The 14490-nt window shown below is 33.5% G+C and overlaps 2 protein-coding genes across 2 annotated transcripts in view; both read right to left on the reverse strand.

Annotated features, from left to right (window-relative positions):
- LOC131849610 (XK-related protein 6) overlaps positions 1-7420 on the reverse strand; it is a 38964-nt gene extending 31544 nt beyond the window's left edge. Inside the window, exons 1-2 of the mRNA XM_059199719.1 lie at positions 7129-7420; positions 5596-5715 (exon numbers count right to left, since the gene is read on the reverse strand). Of these exons, the coding sequence (XP_059055702.1) occupies positions 5596-5715; positions 7129-7385 (377 nt within the window). The 5' untranslated portion in view covers positions 7386-7420. The remainder of the gene's footprint in view (positions 1-5595; positions 5716-7128) is intronic.
- Positions 7421-8857: 1437 nt separating this feature from the next.
- On the reverse strand, positions 8858-13633 carry LOC131849724 (uncharacterized). The gene is made up of 5 exons (XM_059199839.1): positions 13568-13633; positions 12965-13228; positions 11887-12071; positions 10510-10791; positions 8858-8951 (listed from the first exon to the last, which is right to left on the reverse strand). The coding sequence occupies exons 1-5, from the start codon at positions 13631-13633 to the stop codon at positions 8858-8860; spliced, it is 891 nt and encodes a 296-aa protein (XP_059055822.1).
- Positions 13634-14490: the final 857 nt, after the last annotated feature.

Here is a 14490-nt window from a genome sequence, read left to right on the forward strand (position 1 = left end):
AAAGGTACTTAATTTTTAAAAAGTATTTTGAAAATACCTATTTTGCATTTAGTATTTGAAATACAAAACACAAAACTATTTTTGTTTTTAGAGTGACATTTCTATGAATTCACTGTCGATAGCGAGCGGTGCGATGGAAAAAGATAACCGTTTATAAAAATATAATAAATAACCCTGGACAATTAACACAGACTGATACTGAACTGATATAAATAGATATTTTTATTTTGTAAATACATATATAATATACATATAAAACACCCAGACCGATGAAAACAATCGATGACCGATGAGTACAAATGTTTGTATCGTGCGAGAAATCGAACCCGCGACCATCGGATGTAAAGCGGTGTGACCACCGAGGCAGTCGAAATATATAAATAATCTTATGAATTTAATTTATTCTAATTTGTTTATGTGCGCGGGGTGCGGTGTACGGTGCTCCCCCTGCCTCCACCGTTGCTGGAGCTTGCATGTATGGAGCATTGCGAATATAAAATATCTAGATTAGTAAATTCATAATTGATAGACCGTTACGGTATCTATATATATTCGGATTAAAATAAGTATCGCAGTAAGGACCAGTATATAAAGTGATCAACACAATTAACTGATTTTTGAAATATATATACAGAGCCAAAAAGTCTTTGTGTATTCAAAAAATATCTAATTTGTTTGTGTGCGCGGGGTGCGGTGTACGGTGCAGGGGGGACCCTGCCTCCACCGTTGCTGGAGCTTGCATGTATGGAGCATTGCGAATATAAAATATCTACATTAGTAAATTAATAAAGTCATAATTGATAGACCGTTACGGTATCTATATATATTCGGATGAAAGTAAGTATCGCAGTAAGGACGAGTATATAAAGTGATCAACATAATTAATTGATTTTTGGAATATATTCAGAGCCAAAAAGTCTTTGTGTATACCAAAAATTTAGCCGTTCGGAGCCATTCAGTCACGAATTATTAGTAAAAAAAGTGTCGAGTATATCGTACTATCGACGAATATATATGGCCGCATCGCAAAATAGAATGCGACGTTGCCATACCGCCTGAGATATACGCGATAGAGGTCAAGTTATTCAGTGCAAAAGGTGGAATCAGCAAGTGTTTAGGTTGTGGCGTGATCAACAAAGTGCCCAAAGAGGTGTTTATATATATATATATATATATATATATATATGTAATACATGTACACCCGTGCGAAGCCAGGGCGAGTAGCTAGTTACTATTATAAACGCGAAAGTTTGTGAGTATGGATGGATGTTTGTTACTATTTCACGCAAGAAGTACTGAACGGATTTTGATGAAACTTTACAGTAATATAATCTATACATCAGAATAATATATAGGCTATAAATTTAACGTGTGTGAAACCAAATACTACTGTGGTATACTGACCGAATTAATCTTAACACAAAAAAGTCAAAGAAAAAGTTTCATCGTTCTAGCTTTCAAAATGACGAATTTCCAAACAAGCTTTCATCCTTTATTTTATTGTTTCTTTGCCTTTTATTATTTGTATTAGATTATTTAATATTTCTTCTTTATTAGGTCCACGCGGACGAAGGCGCGGGCGCAGTTAGTACTACATAATCATCGTTTTAAAGAAGGTGGCAACCCTACGTGTATCCGCCTCATCGAATTCTTTATTATATTGTAAGGTAGAGTATGTATATCAATTACCAACCCTATGTAATATATATTTTGTTCACTGCGGAACAAAGTTTTTTTTATCTAACTTTATTTCGGGGTTTTTGTTTTTAAACATGTCAACCCCATTATAACAAACTAATCGGAACAATTCTTAAAAATACAAGTTGTTCACTATTCACAATAATACGCACGGCAACATCGCAATATCCAATGCCCTAAATAATATTAAAAAAAATATATATATAAAGAGATTACGAGGGTGGGAGTCGTTTCGCCTTTGTCGTTGTCGAAAAAGCGTTCTGATTATCGCTGTCGTAATTGTCGATATTTTATATAGATTTGTTAACTAAAGTCGTGAATATTCTTAGTTTAAGTACGAAACAATAAAGGAACGCAAGAGTTGATACTGGAGAGCACCTATTGTCGGTTTTGGCGGTAAACAGGTAACCCGTTCAAAAGGTAAGTTCGGACAAGCCCGGAGTTCTGGGAAGCCTTGCTGAAACCGGCAATCCTCGCAGTACAAGGTGAGTGCCTTCCAAATTATCAATTTCTTGCTCAAATCCTATTGTCGTAAATACAGTCCACTAAAGACAGCTGCATTCAAAATTATATGTTAGAAAGAAAGAAAGAAAGAAAGAAAGAAAGAAAGAAAGAAAGAAAGAAAGAAAGAAAGAAAGAAAGAAAGAAAGAAAGAAAGAAAGAAAGAAAGAAAGAAAAATATTTTATTGTTAGCTGTTTTCATAACACAAGTATAATACAATTAACGACTGCCTGGCATTGTACTTACACCATACTGCTTTAAGTAGATAATAATGAATAAATAAAATAAATATCCCTGAACAAGTAACACAGCTCTATCTAGTCCCTTGGTAAGCAGAACTTCTGTTATGGGTACTAGACTACTGATAGAAGTCATACAAATATTAAAAATGGGAAAGTGAAGTAAAGTTTGTGAGTATGGATGGATGGTTGTTACTTTTGTCATGCAAAAAACTATAGAACGGATTTTGTTAAAACTGTGCAGTAATATAATAAATAATAATAATAATAATCTCAGGACAATTCACACAGCGCCATCTAGACCCAAGTTAAAGTAGCTAAAGGTTGTGTTATGTGTACTAGATAACTGATATAAATACATAGATAATTTTTTTCCCGTAAATATATACATATTATACATAGAAAATACCCAGACCGATACAAACAATCATACTCATGAATACAAATGTTTGTGCCGTGCGAGAAATCGAACCCGCGACCATCGGTCGTAAAGCGGTGTGCTAGACCGCTAGACCATCGAGGTCGACGAGCTCGCTATATAGCTTATGGAACACATATTTATCTCGCAAGTCTCAATATATGAACCAAATTTGACAGGTTTATGTGAAAGAGTTTTTGAGTTATGAGGTCAAAAGTGGCTCCAAATGGTTCGTGTATAACCACACACGGTGCTGCTCGCCAGTCTCTTACTTGAACTCGTCTTTGACACCCTCCCGTTTGTCTAGATACATCACAATAACATATAGGTCATAATTTAAACAAATATAATGTAAATTGGGCGAAATATTATGATAAATGTCATGTAAGTGTGATGCAGACGAAGTTACGAGGGTAAGCAAGCGAGCTACGTAAATACATACATATTACAAACTAATCGGAACAATTCTTAAAAATAATAAACAATCACATAATTACCAACTGCGAGGGAGCTATTTATTAAATTTCTTTTATCAGCGCACACAAACAGCGCAATATCAGTAGTAGGGGCATGTAGCATGCTCCGAATAGTGCCCATTTCAAAGTTTTTTTATTTTAAAATTGAAACTAAGTTGCAATTTTTTCATTTATTTTTACTTACTGGCCCGCATAATTTCTGTGTCCCATTTTTGCAATAGTTTTCTTTTTTTTTTATACTACTATGGTGGCAAATAAGCATACGGCCCATCTGATGGTAAATGGTTACCGTAGCCCATGGACGCCTGAAGCACCAGGCTTCCATTGCAACTCCGCTCCTATTGCTCAGCTCCTTAGCGTTATGTTATAAGCTAGAAGTCTATAACACTCACAAATAATGTGGCTTCGTGCGAGGATTAGAACGTACGACCATCGGAAGTAAGGCGGAGTGTTCAACCACTAGACCACTGAGCTTACACTTAAACGTTTTATGATACAGACTTTGTGCGTATGTAACCTAGGGTCGCCAACCATACTTTATAAAAATGTATCCTAATGTATCCTACTTTATTTTTGGTAATTTTACTTTTACATACAAATTTGCAGACTTTGCAAAAATACTTTATTTTAAACGTGAAAGTGAAAATCCTGTGCATGAACAACTATTGCCATGCATGTTTGTTACATTATTTGATTTTTTTTTATTATTACTGAACTGGATGGTAGGGAACAAATTACTACAAATATCACTACAAAAAGATTACGTTCATAAGCGGCTAAAACTAACTATACAAACTATAGTATAGTTAGTTCTATATAAAGTTCTTTTTCTGTAAATATATTTTTTATGCACAATAAAGAATATTATTATCAACTTTAAAGTAGTGTAATGAAATAATAACATTTTTTTTATCAAACCACAATCATTTACAGGTATTCATTCATTTTTATAAACAAGTAGCTGTGCCCGCGACTTCGTTCGCGTAAAATGACGATACTTACATATAACCTTTCATCCCCTTTCAACCCCTTACAACCCTTTTTTTGCATTGTAAATTAGCCTATGTCTTTTGTCAAAGTCTAGACTTTCTGTGTTGTGTCTAAAATTTCTTTTAAATCTGTTGAAAGCGAGACGAGACAGACAGACAGATAGAGTTACTTTCGCATTTATAATATAAGAAAGGATTTGTTGTGACTGTATGAGCCTGTGAACTGAACTAGGCAATGAAAATACAATAATTCTTTTTTTGTAAATATTTATTTTATGCACAATAAACAGTAATATTATTATCAACTTTAAAGCAGTGTACTTAATGTAAGTACAATTAGTGCCAGGCATTCGTTAATTCTATTATGTTTGTATGTTGTTTCTTTTACCTCGTTCTGAACAAAAGACTCATGGGTCAGTGCACTCGGATGCACTAATTTACATCAGGTTACATTAAGTTAAGTTTTATTTTACAAAAAAAAAACGTATAATCTGGTTTGGATAGCAAAAAAATAAAGTATGTATTAGGAAAAATAAGTATTTTTAAATTTTATGTGTTTATTGCTTTAAAGTCGTATTTTGGTGTGCTTTTAACACTAGAGCTGTGACAAATGTCGCAACTCACAATTGACGTCTAACATTTCGTTCAGTAATTATGTATACCCATAATGGGTAATTTGTATTACGCATCACAGTATAGGTAAAAATGTTAAGTGTCTTTAAGGGGGTAAAATAAAATAGGGAATAAGTGTTTGTATAGAAATTCGTCATTTTTGAAGCTAGAACGATGAATCTTTTTTTCTTTGGGTTAGATTAAAAATTCTAGCAATTACTTGCTAGCAATAATTCAAAAATGACAAATTTCTATACAAACATTTGTTCCTTATTTTATTTTTATATATTAAGTAAAGGTAACATTTTTACAAACTATGACTGTCATATTTATTTATATTTAATCAACAGCTTAAGAGATAAATTTCAACCTAGCTAGCTTTAAATATGATGATATTTCTATAGAAACTTTTATCTCCTCTTTCAACCCATTTATTGCATTATAAAGTAGACTATGTCCTTTCGCAGGGTCAAGACTATATGTGTACCAAAATCCATATAAATTGGATCAGTAGTTTTGTCGTAAGACAGACAGACAGTTACTTTCACATTTATAATATTGGTAAGAATATCAATATATTAGTTTTATAATTTTAATTGATATGTATGTTTGTCTATATGGGTCTAGTAGCCTAAAATAAATATATGGCTGTTCTACTTACATAAGGGCATCAGTGAATCTCAGTATGGGAGCCATCTGTAGCACCAGTATGACCACTCTGAGCCATTTACGCTTCGTGAATTCGTTGCTGACAGAGTTCTGCTGTTTGTCTTGTGAATACCTGAAAATTACACATATTTTTAGATTGAACAAATCAAAATATTCTTATTCATGTAGCTCTATTACTGATTCTAATGATGTGTAAGAAAGAGAAATGATATCCAAGAGAACAAAAGGAAAATAAGGGCGGCAGAAAAAGAGGTGGGAGGATGATATAAAATGATATATCAGTGGCGGGACCAACATAGAGGAGGAAGGCATTGGATAGAGGAGCCTGGAGTCTTTTGGAGGAGGCCTATCTTGGGACAAGTTGATGATTGTCAGCACAAAGGCTATAAATAAAAATAAATGTTTAATAAAAAAATTATATGTAAAAGTCTATGGAAAGTTCGGAGTGCAATCAAGGTGAGAAATTTCTTCTCAACAAGAAACTCAGCCCTTATATTTTTTAAATGAACTTGTACATGTTTACAATAAAACAGATTAATTTTTGCTTGTATTCTTTTCAAATAAATGTTGTACATGTTTGCAATTTTCAAGATTCGTTTTTAATTCAAATTTGGGAGAATAGAGTGACCAGTAGCATATGCTATTGCAATTTTATCAAAGGAAATAGTCTAACCAGTAACCAGAACATATAATAATATAATTTTTTTTTTCCTTTTCTCTTTCCAATTGCCATCAGCCTTATGGCTATAATCAGATATATTGTATTTTATAATAATATTTATTTATTGCCAGAACAAAAGATAGATATAAATTTGAGTTTGTACACTATTTGGTGAACAAACACTATAAAAAAAGGAACCTTTTAAACTATGTATAAAATAGCAACAGTAGGACCTCATACTATGTATTCTGGACAAAAGGGGCTGCCTCAGCTGATGCTGTGAGCGTAATGTTTACATGTACGTTGCACAGCGCTGATTTTCAGTCAGTCCCTCTCATTTAACGAAATATAAAATTATGCGAGCTGCTTAACAGTCCAAGAATTGATAATTTTTACAATTTTTTACAAATAAAACATAGAAAATTCAAATAAAATAAAAAGATATAAATATAGATGAAATATCGCATTGTAAAATAACTAAATTATATGTGTAGCAAATCAGTCACAAGCAGCACCCATTTACGAGTATATCTATAGATAGATAAGAATTATACAATACAGAAACAATGCAATGGAATATTGGTAAATCTGTGTGTGTCACAGAAATACAAAATGCTCATAGCTCAGTGTGGAGAATCCCTCAAGGATCAATTTTTATTACTGAAGGCACCATGAGGGCAACATGAGGTCAGGTTAGTTGAGAAAGTCACTAGGAATTTATAACAATGCTGTAACACAGATTTCAAACAATAATATGATAGGTGAGACAGGTATCAACGCATATAACTTTGTATAAAAACTACTAGGATATATCAGGTAGCCTTTAGTAAAAATAATATAAATTAAATATTTTACTTTACTTACATTCTGATTGAAATTGCAGTGTTCACAAACGCAGGCAGAAGTATGAAAGCTAAAGTCCAACCAAATGCAACTATTTTTCCCGCCAAATAGTACCGTACAGCTACATTTATGTCGAAACCGAGGTCTACGAAGTGGCCTATTATAGCCACAACGTACATTACTAGATCCAAATTAGTAATCGAAATATTACTGGGCATTCGATCCGTTTCGTCGTATGATATACCATTTTGTAAAAGTTCACGCACTGCTTTTGTCATGTTTAAAGATAAATAATGCACTGTTTATATGAAAGGAAATAGAATAACAATGTAGGAACACAAAATCGTAAAAACTAAATTCAAATTTTTAAAACATTGTTGACAAAACACATGTTGAACAAACAAACAACTGCACAGAGGAAAAAAATACAGAGTAGTTTCGAACACAAACTGAAATTGAAAAGAAAAGACACGACTTTCTTTGAAACTGCATAACAATGCAAGTAATGCAACACATTTCAATCGTGAGTTGTCACTGTCACTGTCAATTTTGTCTGCTTATATGCCAAGGGTTACCAGATCATAAATGCAGTTACCCTACCCTTACCTACCTTACATTCATGTTAAACTATAAACTTCCATTTTTTGATTGTATTACTCACTAAACAATTACTTCAATGACGAGCGTGCATGGCAATAGTCGTTAATGCATGAGATTTTCATTTAATGGTAGACATAGACATCTATATAAATAAACAATGTATACTAGCTTTTTTTTTTTTAAAGAAAGGGAAATTTAATTTACTTTCTTGGCAGTTCGTCTTCATTGAGTCCGTATACTGGACTGGACGTAAGAAAAAAATATTATATAAAAAAAATTACGTTCATAAACGGCTAAAATGTCCTACATGAATAAATGAATTTTGAATATTATTCATCATGCAATAAGATTTTTATTGAACTATTGAAGTATGGTTGATTTTTTTTTATTTTAATATTAAAATTGTACTTGATTATTTTAAAAGGATAATCATATAAGGTACATTTGCCACGACACTGTCGAATTAACTTTACTACATCATCATAGTATTATCTTCTATTGAAATGCGGTCATCTAAGGATGAGACATTGTACTAAACTGCGACACTACCGACATAAACACTACGTTATCATTAGGTAAAACATGTACAAAATAACACGTATTATATTCTAAGTAGATACTACATAGAAATTCCGCCTCGGATATTGTATCTTTACTATTATCATAGACAAAATATACCTACCTAATGTTATAATATTTTTTATACTACTGGGTATTGTAGGGTCATAGATACTTCAATAAAACTAATTATAAAATTCTTACCTGTATGATAAGTTTATTCAATTTATGATTGTAGAAATTAGAATATACAGACTTGTTTATATTCATATATATATGTGTTTTCACATTTTCCGTAAATTATATTTCATTCATAATATCATTATTTCAGGATAATACACACAGGACATAATTATAACGCAGGATAAATCACATAGCACCATTTAGTTCCAAGCAGAGCTTCTGTTCTGAGTACTAGACTGATATAAATACATATATACATACATTGAACCGTGCAAAGACTCAAACCCGCGACAAGGCCGTTAATGAAAGTAATCTGCAACACTGTTAGGTTTCAAGACGTCCATTTCACAATATGTGTGATAAATTACAGTGCATGAGACTGCACTGCAATTTTCCTAGCTTAAAGTAATTAATATAAAGTTTTCAGTACATCATGCGAAGATAAGTTTGCCGCGAATAGTGTTATGAATAATGGCTCTTGGAGTCTCTGCTGGCTTTTCGTCCTGAAATATAAATGACATAATAATAATAATAAAATATTTTCATGGCTGTAATCACAGATGAATAAATTATATCAGTCTGGGGGCCTTTGCAGGCTTTTAGTTTGAAAATAAGTAATAATAATAATAATCTCAGGACAATTCACATGGACCATCTAGACCCAAGTTAAGCTAGCTAAAGCTTGTATTACGAGTACTAGATAATTGAAACGAATACATAATTTGTTTCCATAAATATATACATATTGTACATAGGAAACACCCAGACCGACACAAAGAATTATACTCATGAATACAAATGTTTGTACCGCGCGAGGAATTGAACCCGCGACTATAGGAAATAAGACGGTGTGTTAAACCGTTAGACCACCGAGGCAGTCTCAATGGCCGTTAATAAAATACCTATTCATAACTGTAATCTCAGAATAAGTAAACATAGGTACAGGGGATGGGGGTGGACTCATTAGTAAAGTACAGTAATGAATCCGTTACTAGCATGGTGGTTTCATTCCACCAGGATCCATTCTAATCATGTCAGGTTAACTCCACGCAGTTCTCCGTGGAAACAACCGTAATTAGTTACTGAATTTCTCACGATGGGATGAGCTGACCTATTCATCATCATCATCATCTGCTTCTTCCTTGACCCATTTATTTTTGGTCATCGTAATATGTTTTTCTCTTCCATTCATCCCTGTTCGCAGTCATCGCGTTATTTACTTCCTTTCTTGCCATATCATCTTTCACACAGTCCATCCATCTCTTTTTCGGCCTTCCTATGCCCTTATAACCATCCACATTCATCTTAACACATAATGACATACATGACCTATTATCATCCTTCACTAGTAAATATCTGACCTGCGAAATTTCTTCTGCATCACACTTACTTGATGTATATATTATATTTTGCCCAATTTACATAATACCTTATTGCCTGTGTTATTCTGATGAATAAGTTGTATTACTGTAAAGTTTCACCAAAATCCGTTAAGTAGTTTTGTGTGAAAGAGTAACAGACATCCACCCATCCATCACTCCACAGATACTCATAAACTTTGGGGTTTATAATATTAGTAATATGTAAAATAAACGAACAGCTCTACGGACATTACATCATCATGAGAAGTCCGTGATATGCATGCAATCATTCACTGCCATTCTAGAGGACTAAGATATCATCCCTGTCTTTTATCCTGTATTTTCTCTGCCTAATCGCATACATATTGCATTTTGAAGTAGATAATATGAGAAACTCTAACCTTTCCTTTAACAACTTCACTAATGGACCCCATTTCTCAGGGAAAACAGTTTTATTGTTTCCGCTTGTCTTTCACGAGATCTGCTATAGATTGCATTGCATTCACCACCCTTAAATATTGGCAGTTGTTCGTGTAGGAATTCAGGAGGAGCTGTTCAAAGAACTTGGGGACAAAATCGCCGATGCATGTCTGAACATTGTAGAGGGAGTGATTCATTTCTTGGACGTGTTGAAGATGTCATCCCTGTCTTTTATCCTATAATTTCAATTTTTGAACTAGGTAATTCGAGAAATACTAACCTCTCTTTTAACAACTTCACTAATGGACCCCATTTCTTAGGGAAAACAGTATTATTGTTCTTCCGTTTGTCTTTCACGAGATCTGCTATAGATGCATTCACCACCCTTAAATATTGGCAGTTGTTCGTGTAGGAATTCAGGAGGAGCTGTTCAAAGAACTTGGGGACAAAGTCGCCGAAGCATGTCTGAACATTGTAGAGGGAGTGATTCATTTCTTGGGCGTGTTGTCGAGTCTTTATTTCCACTATCGTGACGAGACTCTCTTGCATTGTTTCATTGAAACTAGAAAAAAGTAAAAGAAAGAGTGTGACGGTCATCACCTCATGACTGTAGCGTTATGTATGATGTGATGAGGTGTCGCTACTTGATTTATTTCTTACCTGTAGTATCTAGGTAGTGAGTAGGTACAGAGGTGTAATAATTATACTACATTAGTAAGTTTATTTTGATAGTGTGCTACATGGCTTACGCGTACACTCAATGCGAAGTCTTAACGTGGCTGACTTTACACTGAATATAAATCTAAGTTATGTGGAGACCGAAACAAAGTGCCGAGTGTTAACAGAAATATTACAAGTGTAAGCACAAAACATTTGAATAGTTGTAACAGAGGTACAACGAGGGATTAAAAACACAGATACGATGACGCGTCGTATATTGCTCACGCTTCACTTGCTGAAGCTTGCTTTAGATAATTTTTTCTGCTTTCAATTTTAACTACCTTTTACTGTGGACCTTTTGCTATAAAATAAAATGGTATTTATTGGATAAATGCTTAGAAACTCATAATTACTATCGACTTCAAATAAATACAAACGAGAACAATAAAACAAAAGTTTTATGTACCTTTTGTGTATATTATCAGCATTAGCAACAATAAATGAAATTTGTCACAGAATACTGCTCTATTTCAAAACTACTCTGGTTTATTCTAAATAATCTATATCTATATATTTTTTTATACTACGATGGTGTCCAACAAGCCTACGGTGCATTTGATGGTATACTGTTTCCGTAGCTTATGGATGCCTAAAACACAGGGGTCTAACGTACGCGTTACCTTCAGAAACCTTACTATACCCTTCTTGAAAAACCCCATGCTGTAGTACCTATAAGAATATTAAATGAAGATTATCAGACATCTATGGTGTTTATAACAATGATCACTATTGAACGCTTACTACAGCTTTGTAATGCATTTATGAATTGCGATTTTTATAAAGCCTTTATAACAGGGTAATAATAGATTTCTAAAGGTTTCGTATTGTTTATGAATAAGAACGTTACAAATTATGTACGAGATACAGCATAAGTTCAAACAAACATGAGTTGGCGAATTATCTTACAGAAAGAAATACCGCTTGGATGATAACTTACAGCACAGCTTGATGTAATATGCAATGAGCTGCTGCCACCTCATCAGGTAATTCTTTACGACAATTATTGACAGTATCAAAATGTCGTACATCTTCAAAATTTTTTATCACCTGATGGAACTGATCGCGGATCTGTTGCAGTTTCTCGACAGGGTCTGCTAGGCAGTGTTCCGTTATTTCTATCATCTGGTGAAATCAATTGTGCTGTGAAGTTACTAATTGATTACTAAAGTGACTAACTAATTGCATTGGTTATCCAGGTATGAGATTTTAAATATAATAATAATTATCCTGGACAATTCACACTGTGTGAATTGTCCAGGATCTAGTCCCAAGCTAAGCAACTGACAATTAGAATTACTTTCGAGTTCGATGGATCTTCCGTACTATTCAAACGGGGATCGAAATTACGACGGCCTGAGCAGAGGTTCGAACCCGTATCGTTGCTTTCAGATAAAAGTCGGATCGGTTAGGTAGAAGTTGGCCTTCACCCGCTCCATAAATCCCTCTGCAGGTTTAATGTACCATCCGCACTCACAAAACGCACGTAAAAAAACTAATGAATAGACCTTAGATTTAAGAAAAATATCTGTAGGACGTGTCTAAAGTTAAGTATTATGCTAAGAGGATATGTTTCCTTTGAACTTTTAAACGACTAGAACGGTAAACGGTAGACTTTGTAACATGTCGTCTCCCTAGTGTACCTCTGTCTACCTATTCCAGCCGCCAAGCAACTAACTTTGTAAGCTATGTTTATAAAATAATAATAATTTATTCATCTCATCGTAATACACATTGAATAAAATAAAAACTAATATTGCACTCTAAGCAAAGGCCTTCACTCAGATGGTGGTGCAGCGTGTCACGTGTAGAGCTGAGTGTGATAAGGCAGTGAAAATGCAGGTTAAAGGGCATCATCAGACATCTCCGTTCGTCATCCGTATCTCTTTTATGGCAATTAAAATGATATCACGGATGTCACATGATAATGATATCCTAGTGTTGTTCATGTATATAGGCGACGGTAACAACTTAACGTCAGATTGTTTTTCATACAAATTGCATAAAAAAACTCTCACCTCATCCAAAGATATAACATAGTTCGTGAAATCATAGAAATATTTTATCTTGTAATATTTAACAACTGCGCTTCTCAAGTCACGCGCCATTTCATCATTCATTATTTTCACGAGATCCAAAAATGTATCCAGGGTGATGAGCGATATATTTTTTAATCTGTTGTAATTGGCTCGGCCTTGGTTGAATAAGTCCTTTGCTACCTGATACGTCTCAGAGACTAGATGATACTTTCGGTCTACATCATGTAGAAATTTTTCTGTGCACTACAAATTTAAGCCGAATTAAATTATGACGAAATCAGCCTGAGACCAACATGACAGTATACATAAATAGATGGATCTATTGATCATGTATTGACTCAAATAATATAAATACTTGATCGCCGTATATTTTTAACCTGTAATATATGTTTCAAGCGGCTGTAACAGTGTGAGAGCATACGTTCAGTCACTATTAAGAATCAATTAGGCGCATCCCTAGGCGTATACAAAAGGTAAAAGAAGTGCTGTTCGTGTCAGGTATTACTATTTTCTACCAATTTATTCTCCGGTTTCTACTTATTCTAAGGTTTATTTATTACTTTAGTTATCATAGATACTTACTTCACGTAGGCACAATATTGATAACAATAAAACAGTCACATCACATAGTTTCGGAATAACATTCATTGTTGCATCTGTTCGAAAGAGTTAAATATATATATATTGATAAAAAAAACATGGGCCATGTACCTAATTGGAAGGTATTGTCATTTAATGCAATGTTACGGATAAATTATTTACCCGTGATTATGGGGGAATGCAAGTATAATATTAAAACAGAACCAAAACGTTTCCCTTGAAACAATAAATAAATAAAAGAAAATCTGTATCAGAAAAATGTAATCAAGTCACAGAGTGCATTTTTCTAATTTAAATAGAATGTGGAAAAATATTATTTTATTTTTTTATAAGACAATGTAATACTACAAATATATTTTTTTTGGCAGTAACTGCATAAGTACTTTGTGACAGATAGTATAAGACAACGGACGAGCAAGTAATCACTTTATATATACCATGCTCATCGTTGCCAAAGTGAGAATTAATAAAAAAACTCAGCGATGATTTTGACAGATTATCATATTTTTAATATTTACGCGGGAATATTGATTCAGACAGAAAACTCATGCAAACAATAATCTCGAGACTCGACGTGTATAAGTCACTGAGCAAAAAAACTCTCAAATCTTTCTTACTTTAGAAGTACTCACTACGTTCTTTTACTACACGTACTACCTGGAGTAATATTTTTATTAAACTTACGTGACATTGTAATGAATTATTAATATACGAATAATAAAACAACTCTTATTTGAATAGGGATAAGGTAGAAAATATAAGATAAACATCACGTTTCCTCGCACGTTCCTTTTTTATTGACAATGAAATGTTCGTTTTAATTAGTTTATCGTAATTCAACAAAGATTGCGTTGTGAGTAACCACGTCAGGTGTTGTTGATATTGATGGCGTCATTTACGATATT

The sequence above is a fragment of the Achroia grisella genome, unplaced genomic scaffold (assembly GCF_030625045.1).
Source record: "Achroia grisella isolate CSIRO2021 unplaced genomic scaffold, CSIRO_AGI_Agris_v1 utg660, whole genome shotgun sequence".
Taxonomy (NCBI): Eukaryota; Metazoa; Arthropoda; class Insecta; order Lepidoptera; family Pyralidae; genus Achroia; species Achroia grisella.

Excerpts from the sequence above, each read along its gene's own strand:
- LOC131849724 (XM_059199839.1), bottom strand. The coding sequence starts at position 13,633 with ATGAATGTTATTCCGAAACTATGTGATGTGACTGTTTTATTGTTATCA. Across the intron at positions 13,229-13,567 it reads CAATATTGTGCCTACGTGAA|TGCACAGAAAAATTTCTACA; the intron begins GTAAGTATCTAT and ends TTAAATTTGTAG. Across the intron at positions 10,792-11,886 it reads ATATTACATCAAGCTGTGCT|TTTCAATGAAACAATGCAAG; the intron begins GTAAGTTATCAT and ends ACTTTTTTCTAG.